The 27,102-nt window shown below is 34.9% G+C and overlaps 2 protein-coding genes across 3 annotated transcripts in view; one reads left to right on the top strand and one right to left on the bottom strand.

Annotated features, from left to right (window-relative positions):
- The window catches only part of LOC142354452 (ATP-binding cassette subfamily C member 4-like), a 91,723-nt gene extending 81,700 nt beyond the window's left edge, over positions 1 to 10,023 (top strand). For both annotated transcript variants that reach the window (XM_075406750.1, XM_075406751.1), the window contains 3 exons: positions 5,468 to 5,664; positions 6,067 to 6,172; positions 9,616 to 10,023. In XM_075406750.1, the coding sequence (XP_075262865.1) occupies positions 5,468 to 5,664; positions 6,067 to 6,172; positions 9,616 to 9,720 (408 nt within the window). In that variant the 3' untranslated portion in view covers positions 9,721 to 10,023. The remainder of the gene's footprint in view (positions 1 to 5,467; positions 5,665 to 6,066; positions 6,173 to 9,615) is intronic.
- A 2,228-nt stretch (positions 10,024 to 12,251) lies between these two features.
- On the bottom strand, positions 12,252 to 26,953 carry LOC142354697 (uncharacterized). The gene is made up of 4 exons (XM_075407061.1): positions 26,574 to 26,953; positions 14,679 to 15,130; positions 13,229 to 13,379; positions 12,252 to 12,824 (listed from the first exon to the last, which is right to left on the bottom strand). The coding sequence occupies exons 1-4, from the start codon at positions 26,949 to 26,951 to the stop codon at positions 12,387 to 12,389; spliced, it is 1,419 nt and encodes a 472-aa protein (XP_075263176.1). The 5' UTR covers positions 26,952 to 26,953; the 3' UTR covers positions 12,252 to 12,386.
- Positions 26,954 to 27,102: the final 149 nt, after the last annotated feature.

The raw sequence follows: 27,102 nt of genomic DNA, 5'->3' as shown, positions 1-27,102 counted from the left end.
TTTTTCGATTTTTTGGATCGGATTTTTTTTCTAAATGGTTTTCCAATCCATTCATAGTCCGTTTTAGGTCTAGTTTTTTCAAGTCAATGAAAATTCTTTGAATTGTACGTCAGGACTTGTCCTGCTATGTTTTTTAACTTCGTCGAACTTTTTTTCGCTTTACCATTTTGTCGCTTTTTCAGTATTTTGCGTGAAATCTTTTTGAGTTCTCTAGGCTAGTTTCTCTCTCCTCTCATTCTGCTAAAAGTGAATTTGAACATCAGTTGCTCAGCAAAGCAATTCAAAGTGAACAGAGTCAGAATAAAAAATTGAAGTCAGAAATAGAAACGGGATAAAAACCCATAAAGCCCAATTTTAGATGCCCGCTATTTTAGCGTCGTTCCTATAAGTCTTAGTTAACCATCTCTTATGCTTATTGGTATTGATAGTAGCCCCTGTGGCCTCTCTCTAAGAAACAGAAGTGTGCTCAACGACGAAATGCCATCAAAATAAATCGGATTTAAAAAATGTTTTTGTACAAAAACCTTTATTTTCGATATCTTCTATTCTTTCAATCCCAATCATGCTTATTAGAATCAACGGCGGCTATTTTCCTGCAATCTGCCGGGTATGTTTGATCATTCCTTCATGCAATTTCAACTGAATTGCGCGCGTGACGTTTTTTCGCTCTTAGTGGAGCGAGTTTTTTGTTGATTCGCGTGGTTAAGTTTTTGGTCACACGTGACTTTCCGCACTCTCAAAGATGACTCCCTCACTTGGGAATTGACTTTTAAATTGCTCTCGAACGAAGTTTGTAGCAATTATATTAGTCCTGTCAGTCTTTTGTATTGGATTTTTTGCGCTTGACCGATTTTTCGTCTGACGCTTTTGACTTTGGGTCCTCAAAAACGGGATAAACAGGTAGCGGCCAGCGGTCATTTAGAGCTTGTAGAGCTTTTCAGCTCTGTTTCAGCTCAAACTGATTTGGAGACTTATACTTATGGTGTGAGGGGCGGTTCTGAGGTTGAAGACACTGTTGACCCCCACTTTTGCCCCCCTCACCACGCTGTTGCCCAAACCCCCCATCAGGCCACGTTGCAACTCTCCCCTCTTACGAACAACAGTTGGCTACTGACACGACCGATCGCTAAAAATACGGAATTCTTAACTAAATTGCTCAATTTTTTTCAAGCTTTTTGAAAACTTTTCACTTTTTGAGTTCTTTCTGCCCTATGTGTCAAGGAACCTCCTCTAGGTTTTGTAGTAGGTTACTGCATAGTTTCTAGTGGTAGTGGAATGGTTTCAACAATCTAACATCACAAATTGTAGCATTTTTTGACAAAACATGCAAATTTTGATTTCTTTGACATTTAGTTTTCACTCTTCACGTCTGTCCAGACACAGGGGCCAGAAAACGTCCTCATGGGTTTGATAATAAGTTGACTGAAAAGAATTATTTGCCATCGAATAGCTATCAATTTTAATATAACAAATTTTAGCGATTTTATAAATTTTCATTTTAAAATTTTTTGACAATTTTTGTCGGTTTAAGGTTTCTCCAGCTTCAAGAGCCCAGAAACCTCTTTTAGGGTTTGACATTAAGCTACGGTATAGTTTCTAATTGTAATAAAATATTTTCCGAGGTTTCAACACCGAGAATTTTAGCATTTTTGTTTACAAAACTTTCAATTTTTTTTTATAAATTTTGAAGTTTATTGTCATTTATCAGGTTTTTCAGCCTAAAAGAAAATCGCCGTTAGTGTTTGTTAAAAAGTAACTAGAAGATGTTTTTTTGGCCATTGACTAATTTTCAGTTTTTATTATCACAAATTTTAGCAGTTTTTAATGCAACTCAATCTCCATCATCCCACAGGATCCAGAACTGCTCCAATTTGAAAACAGGAAACATTTGGAAGAGCTGCAATCTTTCATATAAACTTCAAAAATAACATACACGTCAATATGTAGTTGATTAATAGCCGCGGTCAGCCTCTCAACGGCTATTATTTAGGCGCGCTCCTTTTTTTTACAATTCAAAGAATTTGAATTGTTTTGGGGCGCTGTCTTTTTTTAAATAGCCTTACAGATATAGTTGGGGCTATTTTCGGCCTTCTCTTGGTTTTTTGTTTCATCGTCAAGATTTTTGTTGCAACCATATGACGTCACAACCGCTTCAATTCTCCTTTTTGATCATTCGTTCATGCAATTAGAACTGAATTGCGTGCGTGACGTCATTTTTCGCTCTTATTGGAGCGAAATTTTTTGTTCATTCGCGTGATTAAAGTTTTGGTCACCCTTGACTTACCTCACTCTCAAAAATGACTTCCTCACTTTGAAATTGACGTTTTTACTTTAATTCAAAGAGAAAAGGTCAGATGGGTGTGTGTCACTCTAAATGAAGGTTATTTGAGAGTAGCTAATAGAGGCAGCAAAAACTTTACAGATTTTCAATCAAAATAGCATATGAGCCTTCAATGAAAAGACGAATTTTGTTGGTTGGTCTTTTTCTTTTTTTTCGAGACTGCAGATCTACGAAGCTATTGTGGCTATTTTCTGGCAGTCTGCCAGCTATGTTTTTAATTTGGTTTTTCTTTGAAGCGAGTTTTTTAAGATTCAAAGAAAATTTTTTCAAAATTTATTTTCAAATTTTCAGGAACTTTATGTTCCAAGTTTATGGATCTTTGAGCCAGTGAAACTATTTCAAGCTTGAAATAGGAATACTGGATAGTGTCTTGAGACAATGAAATTGTTTTGAAGATTTTAATATCTTGATTTTTAGCAAATTTGCGATTGTTTTCAAAATTTTTGTATATTTTTGCCCTTTTCTGAGTTAAACGATCATTGCTGGCCAACGAAGTTTTTCAAGGCTTGCAGACGGGTTACTTGACATCACCCCAAAGACCAAATAGAAAATAATTTTGAGCGTTTTCACTGCAAAATCCGGAAGCTTTTTTAAAAAATTTTTGCAATATTTATAGTTAAAGGCTAGAAAACAAGTTCGTCGTGTGAGAGCAATTCGCGCGACGTTAGTCGGTTATGTCATTAACTTTAATTCAAAGGTCAAGTGAATGTGTATGTCACGCTAAATGAAGGTTATTTGAGAGCAGCTAATAGAGGCAGCAATAACTTTAATTTGGTTTTTCTTTGAATCGAGTTTTTTGTTGATTCGCGTGATCAAATTTTTGGTCACATTTGACTAACCTCGCCCTCAAAAATGACTTTCTCATTTTGAAATTGACTTTTTAGTTGCTCTCAAACGAAGTTGCTCTCTTTTTAGGTGCTCTTTAGTTGCTCTCTTTTTTCATAAAACTTGCAATTTTTTTATTTTTTAGACATTTATTGTCATTATTCAGGTTTTTCAGCCTGAAAGAAAGTCTCCGTTAGTGTTTGATAATAAGTTGCTGGAATTTTTTTTGTCTTTGGATTAGTTTTTTGCTTTTTTTTATCACAAACTTTATCAGTTTTTTTATGCAACTCGCAATTTTTTTCAGAATTTTTTTTTTGTCATTTTTAGGCTTCCCCAGCCTCGAGAGCCACATAACCTCTCTAGGTTAACTGAATAGATTACGGTATGGCTTCTAGATGCAATGGAATGTTTTTCAGGATTTTAATATAGCAATTTTTAAAATTGTCTGCAATTTTTTCAAATTTTTTTCTTTTTGAATTTTTTTATCATTATTTTTCGGCACCAGGGTCCTAGGGATCTAATCCAAGGCTTTATAATAAGCTGTCAATTAGTTTCTAGAGTTAATGGAATGAGTATCGATTTTTTAATGACTCTAGTTTTAGCAATTTTTTGATAAAATTTATTTTCAAGTTTTCGGAAAACTTATGTTCCAGGTTTATGGATCTTTGAGCCAGTGAAACCATTTAAAGCTTGAAATAGGGATACTGGATAGTCTCTTGAGACAATGAAATTGTTTTGAAGATTTTAATATCTTGATTTTTAGCAAATTTGCGATTGTTTTCAAAATTTTTGTATATTTTTGTCCTTTTCTGAGTTTAACGATCATTGCTGGCCAACGAAGCTTTTCAAGGCTTGCAGATGGGTTACTTGACATCACTCCAGAGACCAAAAAAAATAATTTTGAGCGTTTTCACTGCAAAATCCGGAAGCTTTTTTCAAAAAAAAATTTTTGCATTAATTATAGTTAAAGGCTAGAAAACAAGTTGCAATGTCAAGATAAAGCTAGCCTCACTAAACCGTGGCTAGCTACTGACGAAGCCATCTGCTCGGCCGTCGTGTGAGAGCAATTCGCGCGATAATAGTCGGTTATGTCATTAACTTTAATTCAAAGGTCAAGTGAATGTGTATGTCACTCTAAATGAAGGTTATTTGAGAGCAGCTAATAGAGGCAGCAATAACAGAGATTCTTAATCAAATTATAACATCTCAGCCTTCAATGAAAAAAACTAATTATATTGGTCTTTTTTGCTGTTTTTTGAGGCGGCAGGTCTACGAAGCTATTGCGGCTTTATTCTGGCAATTCAACAAAGATTTGTTCACACATTCTCATGTTTTTTGAAGGCAAAGGGGAGTTGTGATTTTGAATTCGCCGAAGCAGGAAGTGGATTGAAAAAGAGAGCGGTTTTGTGGCGTTAAGCTCTGTCACCCTAATATCAAGGTAACGGAGTGAAAACGGCGTTAGAACAAATGTTCGCTTTCCCGTTAGCGATTTTTTGTTGACATGTGGCAATTTCACTTCGATTTTCACTTTTTTTTTGAGTTTTTGGTCAGATCTTTTTCTAAATGTTTTACCCAATCCTTAAATAGTTCATTCCAGGTCTTGTTTTTTTCTATGAACTAAATTTCTCTTTCTCGCTAGTTGTTGTTCACATGCGGAATTTTGAAATTGATTTTCAGATTCTAAACATGAATTTTGATCTGATTTTTTCGGAACTCTTTTTCCGAATTCACTCATTGTCTGTTCTAGGTCTATTTTTTGTTCATTCAATTACCCAATTTTGGTGAATACTGTCAATGTCAAAAGATCAAAATTAAAAGAGACGGGATTTACCGAAAAGGCCCGGTCATTAAGTCATTGAGAATTAGGTTATCAAAGTTCATCAGAGTGTTTGCTAGCTGATATCGGTATTAAGTTCATTAGTGTCCAGTTTAGAAGCTGAATTAAATATAGTTTTAGAATCTAACTGAAACTACACGCCAAATTAGAACACTTTTGGACACTAAAAAACAGAAAAAAAATCGGTCAATTTATCTCTTCTTTTTTTTCTGTTTCAATCTCGATGTGCATCAAGCGTGTCAACGGCGGCAACATTCCGGAAATGTGCCGGCTATGTTATTGTGAGGCAGTCCATCTTTTTGGTGACTAATCTTCCTATAGCTCAGGGAGCACTGTAATTGTTCGTTGAAAACAAAATGTTCGTTGAATAAGACAAATTCTGTTGATTGTGATGTATTTTGTGCATTGTACAGATATCTTAATTTCTTAACTTATGATGATGTGGATTCTGTTTTACATCCCAGGTAATTCGGGATGCCCTGGAACGTGTTGAGATGTTGGAGCCCCTGGAGAGATTACCGTATGGCCTGGAGACTATGGTTGCAGAGGGAGGGAGTAACTTTAGTGTAGGTCAGAGACAGCTTCTCTGCCTGGCCAGGGCTCTCATCAGTGAGACTAAAGTGCTATTAGTCGATGAGGCAACTGCTAATGTCGACTATGCGTAAGTTCATACTCTCATTCAAACTTGTTCAACGTCCCTCCCCCAAGAAATAATATGGCCGTCTATAAATGATTTTTTTCCACTCTATAATGGCGTGTATAAAATTTACCAGTCAGTCTTACATCCTATTGGGCGAAGCAAACCTTTATCAATGCGAAAACAAGCCGTAGTTTGTTCGCGCATGCTAACCTAATTGTTCACGGTGGAGTTAAAGAAACGGATAGCTATCCTTAATTCAAATAGACATCCCGAAAGCTTTTCTTTTGCTAAAAGCCAGCTATTTGTCAAATTTGGAGTTTTATAAGATTACAATTGGAGTTTGACTATACAGCCAGCTAGTACCACCTGATGTAAAAATTGCGATTTAATTTTGCATTTATTATGGAAAGTCGATGTTTTCAGAACAGACGAGTTGATTCAGCGGACTCTGCGTGAGGTGTTTGCAGATGCGACAGTTCTTACCATCGCACACAGACTCAACACCATCTTAGACTCAACTCGTGTCATTGTGAGTGTCTGGCATTCATTTAAATTTTTTAAGGCGCAAAAATGTATTAATCAACTTAGTTACAAAGTCAGGCTATTCAAAACCAATAATTAGGATTATCAAATGAGAAATTCTAAACCGTTGGGTGAATTTGGCGCCGATTTTGCCTAATTATTGGCGATGCTCCGTTTCGACAAATAACAACTTCTTGTTTGCTCGCAAGTTAATGTCGTCTGTTTGGAAGGTTCTTCATTACAACAGGTTTGCTTCAATTACTGCAAATTCAGGTCGAATTACCACTCCCTATATTTTGATCGTACCTTTAGCAGGTGATGAGAGTCTTTGACAACAAGAAATGAGTTTTTAATAGCCGCCCTCATCTTCTCAGCCGGCTATTATAGCGCTCGTATTTTTTTATAGCTGCGAAGCTGTAAGCTGAGCGTAGCTATATTGCGGTGCTCTTGGTTTTTACGACTCGAAGAGGAGTATTGGTTTTCTTACGGTTTTTTTTACCGGAAGTACTATTCGTTCAGACGATTTTTTCGCCTGAAAGCGAAAGTGAGTAAAATTGCAGTTTGAACTAATTTTTGCTGAGCGATAGAAGTTTTTTGATCATGCGCTGCGTTTAGTGAATGACTTTTTGACTTTGAAAAGTAGTTTTTGACTGAATGGCACATATAGATAACGTTTTTTGGCCGTTTTTTCGTCCAAATGCCCCTTTTTTTGCTTGCAATTTGCTTTTTCGTAGAAATAATGTTTATTGGATGCTATATTGAAACTTAGACCTCGGAAATTGATACCACAGTGTTTTGCAGAGCCTGAAAATGTGTTTGAAGTTCAAAATTGTCACATATTTCTTGATTTTTTTTGGTAATTTTTGTCTTTTTTTCTAGTAATTTCTTCATTTTTTTGATCTTTCAGCCGTTTGTCAAAAATCAGTTAACATAGCATCGTCCCTTTGATAATTCATATACTCAACACCTCTTTCTATCTCGATGTAATTTTTTTTTATAAAATTGTACATATGCTAATCCGATTTTGGTAGTTTTTTTTCCAATTGTTCTCAGTCTTTTGTTTGTTATTTGGTTTTAATTACTAGCACTAGTCTTTTTGTGCAACATGAGGGACTTAAATTTTGTTCAATAAAAAATCAATCATTTTTTGGCGTTAAGTTTTCGAAAACCTATTTTTTTTATTGAAAAATTATTTTCATAAATGCAGTCTGAAAAATTTTGAACATTTTTTTGCAAAATGTTTTGTAGGTTTGAATTCTGATTTTGCCATTTTTGTTCCGTTTTGTTGGATGATAGATCTTTGTCTCGGATGTCTCGTTGTTTTTACTATGTCTCGAATGCTGAAGATTAATATGTAATCGTTTTCTTCATTTATTTAAATTGATTTTTAACTTTCAAAAATCAAGAATTAGTCTTTTTGTTACTGTGTTCATCCTCCTTTCTGTACATTCTCTCCTTTTTTTCGCATTCTAGTTTGTATCATTCTGGCTTTGTCCTTGCATCTACATTTTTCGTTTATTAAATTTTTTCAGTTGTTAAAAATTGAATGATTTCAGGTTTTTCTTAGATTTTCGTCATTTCTTTGGTTTGCAATTGATTTCATTCATCATACTTTAGTCCTGAGAGTTTGGTAGAAAACCTATTCCAAAATTTTTGCTTATTACTACTTATTGCAGTTTTCTTTAGTCCTTGGTATTGTTTTTAAACAATGTTTTGCCTTCTGTTGCTGATTTCTATTCTGTTGCTTGTGTTTTCTGTTAATTTAATTTTTGAAATTAGTATGAAATCATGTTGTCTGGAATATATACATCAAGGAAGAAGTATGTTGTTTTTGGCTTAACTGCAGTGATTAGAAATCTAATTGTAGCGGTTTTCCGATTCTTAAATTTGCGCATTATTGAAAAATTTAACTTAGTTTCTATGGTTATTATTTGCCGTCTGCTTTCGCGACCTTGAGATTAGAATCATGAGTTATTTGAGCGCAATTGATCATCCTATCAGATTTTTCAGGCTGTTGATATTTTGGCCATCCTAATTATGTCGCACTTTTTTAATGTTGCCAAACGTTTTCAATAATATAAAATTTTGCTGCTTTTTGTTTCTCTTGGTGATAGTGGTTTAAATTTAGCTATTTTTTAGATCAGACCTGGGGAGGTAATGAGTTAAAGATTTAATACTAAGGGTAATGACTTCAGCTGCAATTACGGTTTTTTTGTGTAGTTTTGATGCTTCGAGTCGTTTCCGGAATTCTTCCGGCTATGTTTTTTGTTTCGTCGTCTGACGCTCTTTTTTCGTTTTACATTTGTTCACACAGCAAAGCTGAAAAAGTCAATTTTTCTGAATGACTTCTTCCTCTCACTAACGGCATTTGCGCGCGTGAAGTCATTTCCCACTCGCTTTAGCAAAATCTTTTAGGTGATTTGCGTGATTAGATTTTGATCACACGTGACTTACCTCAATCAATAAAATGACTTTTGCACTTTAAAACTTAAGTTTAACTTGAATTTGTTTAAGGTCAAAGGAACTCATATGTGCAGTAAAGGTCCCTAATAAGAGGCTTCTGTGGAATGAATTTTAACAAGCTTTATTAATTTATAGCTGAATATTTTTAGCCTAGTTTTTTGAGCGGCGTCGATTTTTTTTTTCAATTTAGATCTGTATCTGTTTTTATCTCTATTATATGGCACGCAGGTCTATTCTTTCGCAGCTATTCCGACAATCTGCCGGCTTTGTTTTACTTCGTCGACTTTTTTTTCGCTTTACCCATTTTGCCGCTTTTTCGACATTTTGCGTGAAATCTTTTTGACTTCTCTAGGCTAGTTTCACTCTTCTGTCATTATGCTCAAAGTCCTTTTAAACGGCAGCTGCTCAGCAAATTCAAAATGAAGAGTCAGTATAAAAAAATCAAAATCATAAATAGAAACGAGATAAACCCTTAAAGCCCATTTTTAGATGCCCAGTACTTAAACTTTGTTCTCATGAGTTTCAGTTACTATCTATAATGCTTATTGGTTTTGATACTAGACGCTGTAGCCTCTCACTGAGAGACAGGAGTATGTTCAATTACGAAATGACATCAAATTAAATCGCACTTAAAAATGTTTTTATACAAAAATCAATTTTCTTTCAATCCGAATAGAGTTATGGGAATCAACGGCGGCTATTTTCCGGCGATCTGCCGGGTATGTTTTTTACTGCACCCATCTTACCAAATGACTAGAACTTTTTAAAACATTCTTTAATCTGGAGGACAATGGTACAGAAATAATCTGGCCCATGTATATCTTGTAATTTCTCTCTTCAATGATTCCAAAAAGATTTAAAAAAACAGAAACAAGTGAAGTTTTTGTTTAAAAAAGCGCAATTTGTAGACTTTTGGGCTTGTTTCTCTGGTCAGATTTTAAGGAGAACAAAATTCCTTGCAGCGTTACATTGTAATGTGTGTTTGAGGTGTTGGATGCGGGAGAGATAGTGGAATGTGGCACACCTGATGAGTTGAAGGCCAAACCGGACGGGTTCTTCCACAGTCTACTCAAACAGAGGGAGGAAGACTAAGCGAGGACACATCGAAGAGAACTTGAAACACCCCACAGATCTTATGTAGATGTTAACCCTAAATTTTAACATCCCCAATGTGCACAAGCAGAAATTTGCCGTAAATATTTGAGACTACCTCAAACTGAAAGACATCTTTCGAGTTTATCTAAGCATGTAAAAAACTGCTTTTAATATTAAGTCTTGAACGTCATTTAGTGATGCTAGTCTTATGTACCTCCTGACTGTAACCGTTTAAGTAATTTAACGAGTTTGTGTTAATACTCAATGTTTCCAAGTTAAGTAATTAAATGTGAATGTTAATGCAAATTTCCAGTACTGTATTTAGTGAGCAAAATTTTTTGCTAACCTTTTTACGCAAAATGTTTGCTTGACCGTTTTCACTTCTTGAGTGACTTTCACGCTCTTGCGTGATCGAAATTTCTGTCATTCACAATTGCTGAACTCAATTGTAAACAACTGGACTCAATTGGCGGCAGTCAAATAAAAGTGTTGCCAAAATGGTGTTTTTTCCAGCTCCAAGGTCCAGAAAATCTTTAAGGGATCGATAATAAGGTACTGAAAATTTTTTTGGCCATGGAATATCTTTCAACTTTTTATCACAAATTTGAGCAATTTTTTTTCATAAAACGCAATTTTTTTTGAAGTTTTTTTTGAGAATTTTTGTCATTTTTCAGGTATCTCCAGCCTCAAGTGGGGTTTAATAATAGGTTAGTGCATAGGTTCTAGGCTAATGGAATGGTTTTCAACATTTTTGACTTCACGATTTTAAGCATTTTTTTTTTTTACAAAACTTGCTACTTTCTCAATTTTTTGACATTTTTTGTCGTTATTTAAGTTTTTCCAGCTCCAAGGTCCAGAAAATCTTTAAGGGATCGATAATAAGGTACTGAAAATTTTTTTGGCCATGGAATATCTTTCAACTTTTTATTATCACAAATTTGAGCAATTTTTTTCATAAAACGCAATTTTGAAGTTTTTTTGAGAATTTTTGTCATTTTTCAGGTATCTCCAGCCTCAAGTGGGGTTTAATAATAGGTTAGTGCATAGGTTCTAGGCTAATGGAATGGTTTTCAACATTTTTGACTAAACGATTTTAAGCATTTTTTTTTACAAAACTTGCTACTTTCTCAATTTTTTGACATTTTTTGTCGTTATTTAAGTTTTTCCAGCTCCAAGGTCCAGAAAATCTTTAAGGGATCGATAATAAGTTACTGAAAATTTTTTTGGCCATGGAATATCTTTCAACTTTTTAATATCACAAATTTGAGCTATTTTGTTTTTGAAGTTGTTTTAGAGATTTTTTGTCATTTTTCAGGTATCTCCAGTCTCAAGTGGGGTTTAATAATAGGTTACTGCATAGGTTCTAGGCTAATGGAATGGTTTTCAATATTTTTGACATCACTATTTGAAGCATTTTTTTTTACAAAACTTGCTTTTTTCTCAATTTTTTGACATTTTTATTTAAGTTTTTGCAGCGCCAGGGACCAGGAAATCTCCAGGGCTTCGAAAATAAGTTACTGAAAATTTTGTATTGGCCATAGAATATCTTTCAACTTTTCAATATAAATTTTGGCAATTTTGAGAAAACTTGCAATTTTCAAGTTTTTTTGAAAATTTTTGTCATTTTAGGTTTCTCCAGCCTTAAGAGTCACGGAACCTCCTCTAGAGTTTGGTAATAGCTGAGTGCATAGTTTTTGGATGTAACGGAATGTTTTTCAAGATTTTAATATCAAAATTTTTTCAAGTGTTTGGGTCGCAGACTTCATGCTGGGTCACAATAGTGTAAATTGCTTGGTGGTAGTCACATATTTTTTAGTGAAAGAGGAAATACATTTTTTCATTTCAAGAGCTCAAAATTTTTTTTTCTCCATTTCCGCAGGTATGTTTTATTAATTGCTCTTGAACGAAGTTCATAGCAATTATTGTAAACGTGTGTCTTTTTTTATGCAAAATTTTTGCTTGAGAATTTTGACTTCTCGAGTGACTTTTGCCCTTAACTTTTTGCGTTCCGCGTGATGTAAAAGTCTCTCTCAATGACAATTTCAAGCAGCTGAACTTAATTGGCGGCAATTTAATACTAAAAGTCAAATAAAGAGTGCGCCGAAACTGGTGTCATTTTTTACTTCAAATCTTAATAGTGCTATATGTTAACTTCTAATGTGGTTATTTGAAGCCCACTATTGAACTTCTTAGTCCCATTTAGGCTCCCCCTCCCTCCCCCGACTGAAGCAGGCTGAAATTGATTAGAGCTCCCGCTATTCGTTCGAGAGCAATTCTTCCGACGTTTAGTCGGTTATGTTTAAAAAATTTTAAAGTGACATATTTGTAAAATAAGCGGCAGAAAAGAAAGTTTTACAAATTGTTTGAGAAGAGGATACTAAGACTATTCTAGAAGCAATCAAACCTTCAAACCAGCACCCACCCTTACTGATCAGTGTGCTCTTGTTATAGGAGTGTGATTCGTTTTCGTTATCACAATGAAGATAGAATGAAGGCTATATTCTATTTGTGAAAAAATTCATACATGTTGCTGATTCCCCTCGTTTTAATTTAGTTGCCTTTAATTATGTCAATGCATATGCTAAAATTGGATTTCAAAGGAATGCACTACAATCAACTTTTTATGGTTAGGTGGTATTTTTTCGTCAGAAGACGTGTTGCTACTACTTTATATCAAGAAGTCTTTGACAATTTTCTCGTGGAATAAATTGATATTTTGTCCGAACTGAAGGATTTGCCATGAGTCTAAAATATTCGCCAATAAATAGTTCTTGCTTTCCATCATTGTACAGCTTTCCCGGATGATCATTTTCCTTCTTATTCGAGTTGATTTCTATATTACCTAAATTGAACTGCGACTTCTCAGACGTCACTTGTTCCGATTTCACGTTAAAATTATTTTCGTCAAAACAATCGCTCCTTGAGTCTTCATTTATTGACCCACAGCTGCGTAGATTTGGATGTAAGAAATTACTCTTTTGACGACGCTGTTCAACCAAAACTTTTTCCTTCAGTGTCAAGATTTGGATATGCAATCGTCTATTCTCTGCCGTCAGTTGTTCAACTCGGTCCGTTTCAGTTCCCAACAAATGAAGAATGTTCTAGAACACGAAGAATTCTAGAATGTTCTTTGGCATTCTCAAGAAATATTAAAATTATGAATTATTTTCTGGCGTACAGTCGAAGAATCTTCTGGGTATAATGAAGAAAGAGTAGAATCTGAATTTCACATATAATGAAAATGGCAGAACAGAGAGTGAAATTCGGCATGACTAAAATTTTTACAAAATCAGAGAAAAAAATTTAGTCCTAAGCTTCCAAGGCTATGCGGAAACCCATGTCCAGACTAAGACTCTGTGACACTAACCATGTTTCAGACTATGTAAACTTAAACTCTCCATCTTGGTCTGGAACGTTCATTTAAGTTCTGAGACTTGAACCTGGGCATGAAAAAGGCGATTTTTTTTAATTAAATCATTCAGATTGGTTCGCAACCTTAACTGACCTTGTGTCTGTGTTCGAGTGAACTGAATTTCTGTCTCTCCTGACGCCGTTCTACTTCACTCACTGTTCCAATAGCCGCATTTGCAGTCCTTAACAATTGCAGCTCCTTTTGTAAATGTTTCAGAGCTTCTAGCTGATCTTCCTTTTCAGATCTGAAAAAGACTTTGATTCAGATCCTGTTCTGAAACTTGAGTTTTAAAAATTATACTGAACGCCAAAAGTAAGACAGTGCCCCCTATACTGGTTGACAAAAGCAAACGCACAAAATTCAATCTGTTAAACTGCTTGTTTGTGAAGATTTTTAGTCAACATAATTTCAGCGGCTTCTGATCTTTATATTATTCGGGGCATATTCATCAGAACTATACTAAATTTTAAATAAGAAAAATTGACACTTACAGAAAAAAATCTAGATAAAACTTGGCCAATTTTCTGTGAGCAGCAGTGAGTTGAGTTCCACGTGAAATCTGTTCAATGTGATCATCAAGTTCTTGATTTCACAATACAATTTTTTGCTTGAACTAATGGAGGCACGCAAGATCAATAGATATACGTGGAACTTAACTCACTGCTGGAATTTGAGTCTATTGGTATCAAAATAAAAAAAACTACCAATATTATGTTGACTAAGTTTGGCTTCAAAAACAGGCAGTTTGCCATGTAAATTTGCATTTTGTGGGTTTTGTCAACGAGTGTATGCTCATAAAAATTCTTATCGAAAAAATTCATCAAATTCATTTTTGAGGCAACATTACTCCATCATAAAATCATTTTTTGAAATTAATTTTTACACCATTCATCTTATAAGACTAGTTCTCTCGCCTACCTATGAAATTCAGATAATTCAGATATTTCACTTACCAGATATCCCAGTGTAAATTGATGAATCTCATCCAAGTTTCGCAGTGAAAAAAGCTATCACAATCACAATCTATTCATATTTTTTTCTCCCAATTTCTAACACGATGGGAAACTAAATCATAATTGAACAAACGTGAAAAGATAACTTTTTGATACAACTTTTTTTCTAACAATGAGACTTGGAATAAGTTTGTCGACTTTAGATTTGGGCATCTGGTAAGTTACGTTTCCGTAGTATCTGAATTTCAAAAGCATGTAAGACACTTAGCCAAGGAGATCAAGGCTGTAAAAAATATTATGCTTAATTTTATTGCAAGATGGAGTAATATTGCGTTAAAAATTGAATTTCTATTTTGTAAAACTAGGCGGTGCTTACTTAAGATAGACGTTCAGTATACATTTTTTCTCTGTGATAGTTGAGAACGGTTCCACGGCCCAATAGTGATCTATCTGCAGTCATTTGTGTATTTTATGTTAATGAGTGCTGAAGTTGTGAATTTGCATGAGTATAGAACTCAGTTAGATATGATCATTAGTGTGCTTCTTGGTCAAACCCAACTGTTGGTTGTGGTTAATCTGAAATCTCTTACTCCAATCTTTTCAGATTGAAGTTGTACTCTGCAGCAGTTTTTACATCTCTCTTTTCCAATTCTGCGATTTTTCGTTCCAATTCATCCTTTTTTCTTGTCAGATTTTCAGTCGTCTCTTTTGAATCGTCGACTTCTCTCCTGAGCTGCGAAACTATCTCTGCTAACTCTCCCTTTTCAGAGACAATCAATGCCAAATTCTGTTGAACCAGAGAAATTTCGCTCGCCTTTTCAGCTAAATTTGACTCCAATGTTAGAAGCTGACGGTCTTTGACCTCCAGTTTTCCCACCAAAGAATTGTTATCGGCTTTGATTTCAGCAAAACTTGACAAACTCACTTGCAGATCATTTTCAAGTGAGTCCATACATTGCAACAGTTCCTGGGATGATTGTACCAATGTTTCAGGCCCCAGCATGATGGTCGTTGAGTCGACAATGGAATTTGGCAGTGGAACCTGAAACTATTATATCCTCAATTGATCGAGTTTTTTAGGGATTTTTGTATTAACAATTGGATACCAGAAACAGACCAAAAAATGAAACTAAATCTGACTCTGGGGGTGTTATGAAATAGTTTGATTCAAACATCAATCATATTTCCAACCACCATTACTGGGGAGGAACTACCCGGATCTGATAGTCAGGTAAAATCAGCACTAATTCATTCGTTTTGCAGCATGGTTTTTTAACTGGCAATTTTCCTGGACCTGTCCCACTTTTCAATTTACAGCCTGGTTTACAGGAAAGCTAGTTACTCATACATGTACTCATATTCTTCGCTTTGTCCAAGAAACTCTATTTACCGAATGCCCTCAATCTGAAGATGACTAATTACCCGAATTCACTAGCGCTGAGCAGAGTCAAATACCAGACTCTATTTACATGCCAAATTACTACTTAGCGCTGCAATTAAATTAGCGCTGCAAATATTATTTTGTGCTCTTTTATCTTAGATCTACTTCAGTTGGGCCACTTAAAGGCCACATGAAATGCAAACTTCATGCAATGTTGATGTTCAAATAAACATAAACAAAAGCATATATACTTGTCAACTTTGGTTGAAAATGGTTTAAATGGCGAAAAGTTGTAATTAAAACGTAATATTTGAAAAGAAAAGTGAAAAGGTTGTTATATTATACTTTCATGGAGTCAGGTATCACATGCTTGGAATAGTTTAACAGTTTGCTTCTCGCAATTTCTTTTGTATTATAGCTGTGTGCACACAAGTCGGGGGATCTTGCTGTTCTCTTGACGAGTTCAGGGACAGTCCTGTTCACGTTTCAGGCAATGGCCGATCACGTCACGCACGCTGTCAGCATCGTCTACCTCCGCAGTTGTGCACAGGTACAGGTACGGGATGAGGTCAGCTGCAAACAGCGGCACCCCCAATGCTGTCCGTGACCAAACTAACCAGATAATGATAACAATTTAGCACAGCAAACTCGTCTCGATTCGCATTGATCTGAAGAATAAAAAAGGGAAGCAGGAACAGGAACCAGGATCACCGTTAAACATCTTTGAACAAAGTTAAACATCATCTACTCAGTTAAACATCTTTTAACACAGTTAAACATCTTTGAACACCATTGCGCATCACTCATGCGCAGCTGAACACAAAACACTTGTGCAGATCATGAACTCAATTTATAGCAGAGTACCGCATGAAAGCAAATAATACCCACAAGCAAATGATATCCACAATTATCGTCAAAATCTTCTCTTATAATTCTAGTGCTTTTCAGCTTTGGTCCTTTATGGTTACGCAAAAAAATATTATTGTATGCAACTAATTGAGCAGGTAAATCTTTGCCTCAAGTGACCTGCAAACTTGGTTTCAGTTGGCCATACCGCTTGACTATAATCTGTATGTTTTTTGCAAATATAATCAGTGTTTTTAAATTTTGCGTCGTTGTCGCCAACAATTACAAACAGATGCGTATATTGCTTGGCAGTAGTTATGAGAGCTTCCAAATCTTTACACCGACGCCCTCCTCCGCAGCCGTAAGTTGGGCTAAAAAAATTTGAAATTTTTTCGAACGCAAAAAAAGTAAATTAGAAAATTATAGAAGAAACACATATACACCTACACATCTGTATAAACTGTCAACTTTCCACTTTTACTATCCCGCACAACAAACTGACAACCAATCCCCCACCAACCCCCACCATCCAAAGTCCACCCCACCTCCACCCCCACACACCATCTGGCAATGCACCTCGTTGCACCTTGTCATTCTATCTAATTTTAGGTACTGACAGCTTCGGTGGTGCCGCTGTTTGCACCTGACCTCATCCCGTACCTGTACCTATGCGCAACTGCGGAGGTAGACGATGCTGACAGCGTGCGTGACGTGATCGGCCAGTGCCTGAAACGTTAACAGGACTGTCGCCGACGTTTGAACATGTCTAGCATTCGAATACTTACTAAATTTCGATGCTGAATTTCGCTTGATAGTATGTTGTTGTACTATTCGAAGTGTCAGTCTGACCAAAGCTGATCAAGTCTGCTACTCGACTCTTGTCAGCTCGAGTGAAGTATGTTATTAGCCATGTTAAGATTGAGGCCAACCAGTAAGTTGAACTGTTCAGAATGGTGTATTGTATGTTAAACTGTTTGCTCTCTGTGAAGACTAAATAACGCTTGTGTTCTTGAGTAACACTGGTCCAGTTCTGTTAAAAATTCAAAGTCAATTATTCAGCTCTGAAACTCTATGCCACTCAACTCCGGGCATATGTTCAGCTTCTTTGATCTCTCAATCTTTGCCGTGCGATTTAATCGACACGGAGAGGTATGAGTGCTATGATTTGCAAGCCCGTCGAGTAGTTAAATAGATCTAGGCTGTGAAATATCTGAAAATCCGGATGATTTTCATTTTTCAGAAACTTTACCCTTTTTCCAATGTTTTTGTGTCCAGTTAGTTGCAGTGTACGCTTTTCTTCACTGGAAGAAAAATTGCTACAGAATTTTATGGAATAGCACTTTCTGCTGAAACTTTCCCTTGTTGATCATTATTTAGCTATGTATAATTTTTTTGTGGAAAATATTGGTGCCAAATCAGCAATATCTAAGCCATTTTGTACATTTTCCTCAAAATACAGTTGAAGAAAACTAAAAGAACTATTGAAATATTTATTGAGCTTAAAGACGAACCCCAGAGCTATCTGAAATGAAAGGCTGGGGGTTTAAACATTTTAAATTACTTTATTTCTGTAAAATAGTTTGGCTGCTATTCAACAATAATCATTATGCTACGTTTTTGAGTTTATTATATAATAAAATAGTGAAACATTAGGAAAATCATAACAAAAACAGACACTTTTTAACCAAATCATGTTTTGCTAAAAAACATTTTTCCTATTTCAGTGGACTGAACAGTGCTCTTATTCACGTATTTAATGTTTTGATGCTCAGAAAGTTTCTTTTTCATTTGTTATGACAGAGACAAATGTTTCTCAAACGCCGTACATATTTTTTTTCTCTGTTTTGTAGTTCTCTAATCTCTCATGATCAGTTAATGACTGTAGGTCTAGAGTTAGCTAGAACGATGATAAAACTTTCAATTACCTCATCAAAAGGTTCGATAACTTCTGTTTGAGAATATAAAAAAACAAGGAGGCCCGATAATGTGCGTTCGCACATAAAATTCCGACCCCGCTCATCCAAATTTTTGGCATAAAAGTCTATCAAATGAGGAACGGATAGAAAGCCCCGAAAATTCAAATATTTTTCAAGAAAAATGTGTATGAACAAAGATCGCCTCCGACGCAAACAACTCATTGGAGTAAAAAATGCCGCATTAGATTGACGAAAACAGTCATTTTTACGAAAGAAAGCCAAAACGAACAACAAAATCAAACAACAATAACAAGAAATTTTAAATACATACAAAACTTTATGTCCATTTAAAAAAATCTTACTAACAAGCTCAAAATAGAGTCGCATACAACTGAAAATAAACAAAATAACTTGTAATTCATTAGAAATCATTTGGGACCACCCTATTAGAGGGCGCTATAATAATTAGCTAAACAAGCAAAAACAAAGAAAAAAAGTTGGCTTAATTTTTTAAAAACAACTAATTTCAAAGGAAGGAAAACCATTAGCTGACAATTGAGAGCCTCCAATATGTTTATAATCACATACGCCTCTATAGGAGGGCATTAAGATCTGTCAATAGTCAATTTTTATGCGGTTACAAACAGAACAACAAATAGAGACAAAATAGATTCAATTAAAACTTGCGAGAAAACGTTGTCAAAGCCGAAAGGCCAAATTTGGCCCATCAAAATATGTTCAAATAAGCCTTCCTCGAACGCTAAAAAAGTTTTATAGGCCTTCCCATTGATTAGAACAGGTAAAAAAGGGCCAAAAAAGAAAATAAAGGTCAAAATTAATTAACTTTTTTTTTCGAAACCAATTTTTTTCGAAGTCATGAAAGCGGTTAGCTACAAGATGAAATAATTTTATAGCTTCGTCTATTCGTACAAAGGAGGCGCTTGAGAGTTGTATTTGTTCAGAATTTTTCTTGCGTCTACAAAAAGAACGTTAAATATAGACAAAAATAAAAAATAAGTTTACTTTTTTTGCGAAAAACTCATGCCGAAGCCAGTAATTTCATAACCAATTGTTAAAAAAACAGATTTTGTACACTTGCACCCTCCCTCGACTACAATAATGTCATTAATGATCTCTAATTACTGCGACTAAGTAGTAAATAGACAAAAAAGAACAAAAATGCGAAGTTAAACAGCGTTAAAAAGAGTTTTTTTATTTTGAAAACAATTGTTTTCAAAGTCATGAAAGCCATCAACTTTCTACTCAAATCAGAATAAAGGCTCATTTATTCCCTCATGAAATGCCAAAGAGACTTGTCATTATCCAGGTAGATTCACACGACCAAAAATACACTTTAGAAACGACAGTTAAAGACCACTGTAAAAATTAAATTAAATTCTTCGAGTAATGGGTGTCAAAGCCGTTAAAACCATAAGTTAATGCTTTTCAAGACTTTTAAATAATGAATTTTGGCCTATTTGGAACGCCAATAATGTAATATGTGAACTGTCAATAAAGTGATAATGTGACAGATCGAGAAAAAACGTGCAAAACGGGCCAATACCTGAAAAATTGAAAAAAAATGAAATCTGGTAGTATCAAAGCCAGCAAACTATAACTTAACGCTCAAAACCGCAAAAAGAATAAAATGCAGTAGAAATAAAAGGACGAAGAAGCATTCTTTCTTTGTTGACTTTAAGCTAAAAGTTGATCAAATTAAAAGAAAAAAGTGGCGAAGTTCAATAAGTTGATCTGTTCTTTAATAAACATTACAAATCTTTTTTTTTAAAGAATGACCGACGGACTAAAAGCCGAATTAATTTTTCGACTGTAACAGTCCAAAATTGGATCAGAAACAGCCCTGCTATTGCTGTTTGTCCTTTTAGGACACTGAATTGTTTCGAATGATTTTGATCTAGATAATTTGTTAGTTAAAAGATCAAAAAAATAATGCTGCGTTTTTGATAATCATAGAGTAACGTTAGCATAAAACGGCAAAATGTTAACTCTAGACTCTCCTCAATGGAAATTGAAGTAAAACTAGCCCCCTTTGTAGTTTACGAAGGTTGTGTTTGTTGTTTTTGGGTTGTGTACTTTCGGCAAATTTAATCAAAGTGGACTAAAAATCTTATTTCGGGCAATTTTTGCTGAAAAAGGCTGAATTTTGAAAAATTTAGCCAACATTTCAGCCAGAGAAATAGAATCAAAATCGTCAACAATACTTTTTTGGTTTCTAAAAATAAAATCAACAGTACCGTTGTTACAACTTTTTCAATTTTTAGCAAAAGTAAATTAGAAAATTATAGAAGAAACACATACACCTACAGAATATTATCTGCGATTGCTGCTTCAAAGACAACTCGGCGATCGTCATTGCCTTCGTTCTGTCCCAACTTGTCTAGAAAGATAGCAACTTTTTGATTATGAGACCTAATTTTCGCTAGCATATGTTTCGACTTCTGACTTATCTGGCTGAACAACACGGTTCTGAAATGAAGCATTTGGATAAGAGTACAGCTCTTCACAATTTCGAAATCTGCATAAGCATATCTTTATAGCATATAAGAGATAATATAACATCTCCTGTATAACATCTTCTCTTCATAACTGTAAAAAATCTGTATAACATCTTTTCTTCATAACATATAACACATCTGTATAAACTGTCAACTGTCCACTTTTACTATCCCGCACAACAAACTGACAACCAATCCCCCACCAACCCCCACCATCCAAAGTCCACCCCACCTCCACCCCCCACACACCATCTGGCAATGCACCTCGTTGCACCTTGTCATTCTATCTACTTTTAGGCACTGACAGCATCGGCGGTGCCGCTGTCTGCACCTGACCTCATCCCGTACCTGTACCTATGCCCAACTGCGGAGGTAGACGATGCTGACAGCGTGCGTGACGTGATCGGCCAGTGCCTGAAACGTTAACAGGACTGTCGCCGACATCATCAAATGCACAGCCAGATGTATAAATAGGACAATACAAATAAAGAGGACATAGATGGCTTCAAAATGATATACTTGGATATACAGGATAATGGGATTTGATGAGTGGGACGTTGTTGGGCGGGCTTGTTGCTCGGGGGGGGGGGGGGGAGGTGGTGAGTGATTGGATGGGTGGGAGGTGTTTGGGGGGTTGTTGCAGGCACAACAGAGCTCACCAATTTGTGAAGAAAGTCGAGCCGTCGGGTAGCTAATTTTGATAGAGCGTATTTTAATAACTGGGCTTAGATTTTATTTGAACATGCCTAGCATTCGAAAATTTCTAACTACATCTCTTCGATGCTGAATTTCGCTTGATAGTATGTTGTTGTACTATTCGAAGTGTCAGTCTGACCAAAGCTGATCAAGTCTGCTACTCAACTCTTGTCAGCTCGAGTGAAGTATGTTATTAGCCATGTTAAGATTGAGGCCAACCAGTAAGTTGAACTGTTCAGAATGGTGTATTGTATGTTAAACTGTTTGCTCTCTGTGAAGACTAAATAACGCTTGTGTTCTTGAGTAACACTGGTCCAGTTCTGTTAAAAATTCAAAGTCAATTATTCAGCCCTGAAACTCTATGCCACTCAACTCCGGGCATATGTTCAGCTTCTTTGATCTCTCAATCTTTGCCGTGCGATTTAATCGACACGGAGAGGTATGAGTGCTATGATTTGCAAGCCCGTCGAGTAGTTAAATAGATCTAGGCTGTGAAATATCTGAAAATCCGGATGATTTTCATTTTTCAGAAACTTTACCCTTTTTCCAATATTTTTGTGTATAGTTAGTTGCAGTGTACGCTTTTCTTCACTGGAAGACAAATTGCTACAGAAACTTATGGAATAGCACTTTCTGCTGAAACTTTCCCTTGTTGATCATTATTTAGCTATGTATAATTTTTTTGTGGAAAATAATGGTGCCAAATCAGCCAAATATAAGCCATTTTGTACATTTTCCTCAAAATACAGTTGAAGAAAACTAAAAGAACTATTGGAATAGTTATTGAGCTTAAAGACGAACCCCACAGTTATCTGAAATGAAAGGCTGTGGGTTTAAACATTTTAAATTACTTTATTTCTGTAAAATATTTTGGCTGCTATTCAACAATAATCATTATGCTACGTTTCTGAGTTTATTATATATTAAAATAGTGAAACATTAGGAAAATCATAACAAAAACAGACACTTTTTTAACCAAATCTGTTTTGCTAAAAAAACATTTTTCCTATTTCAGTGGACTGAACAGTGCTCTTATTCACGTATTTAATGTTTTGATGCTAAGAAAGTTTCTTTTTCATGTGTTATGACAGAGACAAATATTTCTCAAACGCCGTACAATTTTTTTTCTCTGTTTTTCGGGTCTCTAATCTCTCATGATCAGTTAATGGCTGTAGTTCAAGAGTTAGCTAGAACGATGATAAAACTTTCAATTACCTCAACAAAAGGTTCGATAACTTCTGTTTGAGAATATAAAAAAACAAGGAGGCTCGATAATGAGCGTTCGCTCATAAAATTCCGACCCCGCTCATCCAATTTTTTCCATAAATATCTATCAAATGAGGAACAGATAGAAAGCCCCAAAAATTCAAATATTTTTCAAGAAAAATGTGTATGAACAAATACCGCCTCCGACGCAAATAACTCATTGGAGTAAAAAATGCCGCATTAGATTGACGAGATCAGTCATTTTTAAGAAAGAAAGCCAAGACGAACAACAAAATCAAACAACAATAAAGAGAAATTTTAATTACATACAAAACTTTGTCCATTTAAAAAAAACTTACTAACAAGCTCAAAATAGAGTCGGACAAAACTGAAACTAAACAAAATAACTTGTAATTCATTAGAAAACATTTGGGACCAACCTATTAGAGGGCGCTCTAATAATTAGCCAAACAAGCAAAAAAACAGCGAAGAAAAAAAGTTGGCTTAAATTTTTAAAAACAACTAATTTCTAAGGAAGTAAAACCATTAGCTGACAATTGAGAGCCTCCAATATGTTTATAATCACATACGCCTCTATAGGAGGGCATTAAGATCTGTCAATACTCAATTTTTATGCGGTTACAAACAGAACAACAAATAGAGACAAAATAAATTCAATTAAAACTTGCGAGAAAACGCTGTCAAAGCAGAAAGGCCAAATTTGACCCATCAAAATATGTTCAAATGAGCCTTCCTCGAACGCTAAAAAAGTTGTATAGGCCTTCCCATTAATTAGAATAGGTAAAAAAGGGCCAAAAAGAAAATAAAGGGCAAAATTAATTAACTTTTTTTTGAAACCAATTTTTTTTCGAAGTCATGAAAGCGGTTAGCTACAAAATGAAATAATTTTATAGCTTCGTCTATTCGTACAAAGGAAAAACTCATGCCGAAGCCAATATTTTCATAACCAATTGTTAAAAAAAACAGATTTTGTACACTTGCACCCTCCCTCGACTACAATAATGTCATATATGATCTCTAATTGTTGAGACTAAGTAGTAAATAGGCAAAAAAGAACAAAAATGCGAAGTTGAACAGCGTTAAAAAGAGTTTTTTTTTATTTTGAAAACAATTGTTTTCAAAGTCATGAAAGCCATCAACTTTCTACTCAAATCAGAATAAAGACTCATTTATTCCTTCATGAAATGTCAAAGAGACTTGTCCAAATCCAGGTAGTTTCACATGACCAAAAAGACACATTAGAAACGACAGTTAAAGACCACTGCAAAAATTAAATTAAATTCTTCGAGTAATGGGTGTCAAAGCCGATAAAACCATAATTTAATGCATTTCAAGACTTTTAAATGATGAATTTTGGCCTATTTGGAACGCCAATAATGTAATATTTGAACTGTCAATAAAGTGATAATGTGACAGATCGAGAAAAAACGTGCAAAACGGGCCAATACCTGAAAAATAAAAAATGAAATCTGGTAGTATCAAAGCCAGCAAACTATAACTTAACGCTCAAAACCGCAAAAAGAATAAAATGCAGTAGAAATAAAAGGACGAAGAAGCATTTTTTTCTTTGTTGACTTTAAGCCAAAAGTTGATCAAATTAAAATTAAAAAGTGGCCAAGTTCAATAAGTTGATCTGTTCTTTAATAAACATTACAAATCTCATTTTTTTAAAGAATGACCGACGGACTAAAAGCCGAATTTTTTTTTTCGATTGTAACAGTCCAAGATTGGATCAGAAACAGCCCTGCTTTGGCTGTTTGTCCTTTTAGGACACTGAATTGTTTCGAATGATTTTTATCTAGATAATTTGTTAGTTAAAAGATCAAAAAAATAATGCTGCGTTTTTGATAATCATAGAGTAACGCTAGCAAAAAACGGCAAAATTTTAACTCTAGACTCCCCTCAATGGAAGTTGAAGTAAAACTAGCCCCCTATGTAGTTTACGAAGGTTGTGTTTGTTGTTTTGTGTTGTGTACTTTCGGCAAATTTAATCAAAGTGGACTAAAAAGCTTATTTCGGGCAATTTTTGCTGAAAAAGGCTGAATTTTGAAAAATTTAGCCAAAATTTCAGCCAGAAAAATAAAATCAAAATCGTCAACAATACTTTTTTGGTTTCTAAAAATAAAATCAACAGTACCATTGTTACAATTTTTTCATTTTTTAGCAAAATTGACGAAATTTTAAGGCAAAGTTCCGGAAAAATTGAATAAAAACAACGGAAATCCGTCTATTATTCACAAAACTTCAAACCTCAATAACTCCCTTTAAAATACGAAATTTAAAAAAAATTTTTTAGTTCGGTATTTTACGCTGGAGGAGTTTTTCAATGATACCACTCACAACTGTGTATGATGAATATATCGATCGGTCAAAATTGTCTGAACAAAAAAAAACCCATTTGAGTATATAGTGGTTCCCCCCTCAAGAGGGGTCGGCAAAACTATTGGTTTTCCGTTTAAGTGTAAAAACGGTTTTTTTCTTTATTTTATTTTGACTTTTTTCAAGTTTTTGACTCGATGCGGGACCAGTTATTCATTATCATTCATTATTGCGGGAATTTGCCACTTTTCTTGTTTAGTTGTAAATTCTGACTTTCTTCTACATCTTGAAAGTGTTCTAGCACGAAACAACAGCTGAGTTATACTCTTTAGGCCGACCTACTTGGCACCTTTTGAAATTTTTATCCCCTATTTTTAAATTACACCAACTTTAAAGTATTTTTTTTACTGCAGGCACTGAAATCTTCAATTTGTTCGTAGTTAATTTATATTAATGGCGTAATTGTCAACGTTTTTTTTCTTGGTTTCGCATTGTAGACTGTTCAGACAATGGACTTCGTTAAAAATTATTCTGTTTAAATGAGAATAATCTGGGAAGACTATTTTGTCTTAAATTTGCTTTTTTTTAAATATTTTTTATATTTTTTTTCCATTTTCGTACAAATGAAGTCAATAGTTTCTTCACCTTAAAGACGTTAAATGATTACGATACAGTCAGTGACATGTCTCTATCAATAGCAATTTCTTGCAAACAATAGCAATCAATAGCGATTTTTTCCGGTATTTTTTTGCAAACAATCGTAACATTTATAAAAATTGTTGGGATTTTAATTTCCTAAAGTGACCAATCTTTCTGTCTTTCCCATTATATCTCCCACAAAATTGTAGCCTCCATTATGGTATATTTACGGTATTGGGCGGGTTTTATACAGGTTACATCCACTAAGCCGTTAAGGAAAGATTTTTTTCTCACCTTGGAAGACCTATAGTTCCTAGAGGACCAAAACAGTGAATATAGACTCCTGTCTCTCTATATAGACTCGGTTTGGAACGTACTGCGATCACGCAGATCATCGATTGTTCTTTTTTGTTTGTATCTAGCGTGTAGTAAACTACTATGTAATAATTTTCAAGAAGTCAGAAATCAAAATTTTGACTAATACGTTTCGCTTCAAAAACAGCTGCCTTTATCCCACAACAAATACTGAAACTAAAACTGTTGAATTCACAATAGACATTTTGATTGCTAGAATGCTGTAGTTTCCAAAGCGTTGTAGAAACTAAAGAAGATATCAAAACGTATAATGAAATAAATTAATTGCTTCGATGTGAAAACTATTCCGGTTACGGAAAAATCTAAATAAGGGAAAAATTGTAAATTCGCGGTTTTAGCGCTGAATTTTTTGTCGAAATGGCTCGAAACAGTTTGGCTGCGTTGATTTTTGTCAAATTCACCATTAGTTTTGCAGCATTCACTGCTAAATTTTGCGGGCGCTCTGCGGTCCATGTTATCTACTTTCAGCTCTTTTCACCAAAAACCATATTTGATGTCCCTGTAAAACCTCTATCCGCGAAATCATCACCGGGATTCAATATTAAACCATAATTTCAGTAACAAACTTACAGTTGTATCTATTTCTTTTTTCTTTTCTTCATCAATCCCAATTTTTCCAGCCGACAATCGTGCCTTGTGACCAATTTTAATTTCAGTCACTCGCCTGCATATTGCATCCCATTGAGTCGTCATCAGGGTATTATTAATATGAAGTTTTCTCAATTCCTTTCCTTTCTTCCTTCTTTCTTCTTCAAACAGATTTCTCAGCTGTGATATTTCTTGATCCATTTCCTGTCTCTCTAATTCCACAGAATCCATTAATGTGATTCGATCAACTTTTGATTGTTCTCGATTGGATTTCAGCTGCTCGTTGAGTGACGTCAATTGTGTACTCAAATCCTTACATTTTTCTTTTTCTTCGGCTACTTGTTGTTTGAAGCTTTGCATGTTCGAACGCTCTGAAACCAGCAATTTTTTCAGAGTTTTCTGAATTCCATTTTAATTGATCTTCCTTAGGAAATTGCTGAAAATGGTCGTCTAATATATCAGTTACAATCATTTTATATCACAGGATTTTGACCGTCTTCTCCTTTGAAAA

The sequence above is a fragment of the Convolutriloba macropyga genome, chromosome 15 (assembly GCF_964194025.1).
Source record: "Convolutriloba macropyga chromosome 15, txConMacr16.3, whole genome shotgun sequence".
NCBI lineage: Eukaryota > Metazoa > Xenacoelomorpha > Acoela > Convolutidae > Convolutriloba > Convolutriloba macropyga.
Note: the sequence above shows the minus strand (reverse complement) of the source record. Positions and strands in the feature narration are given on the sequence as shown.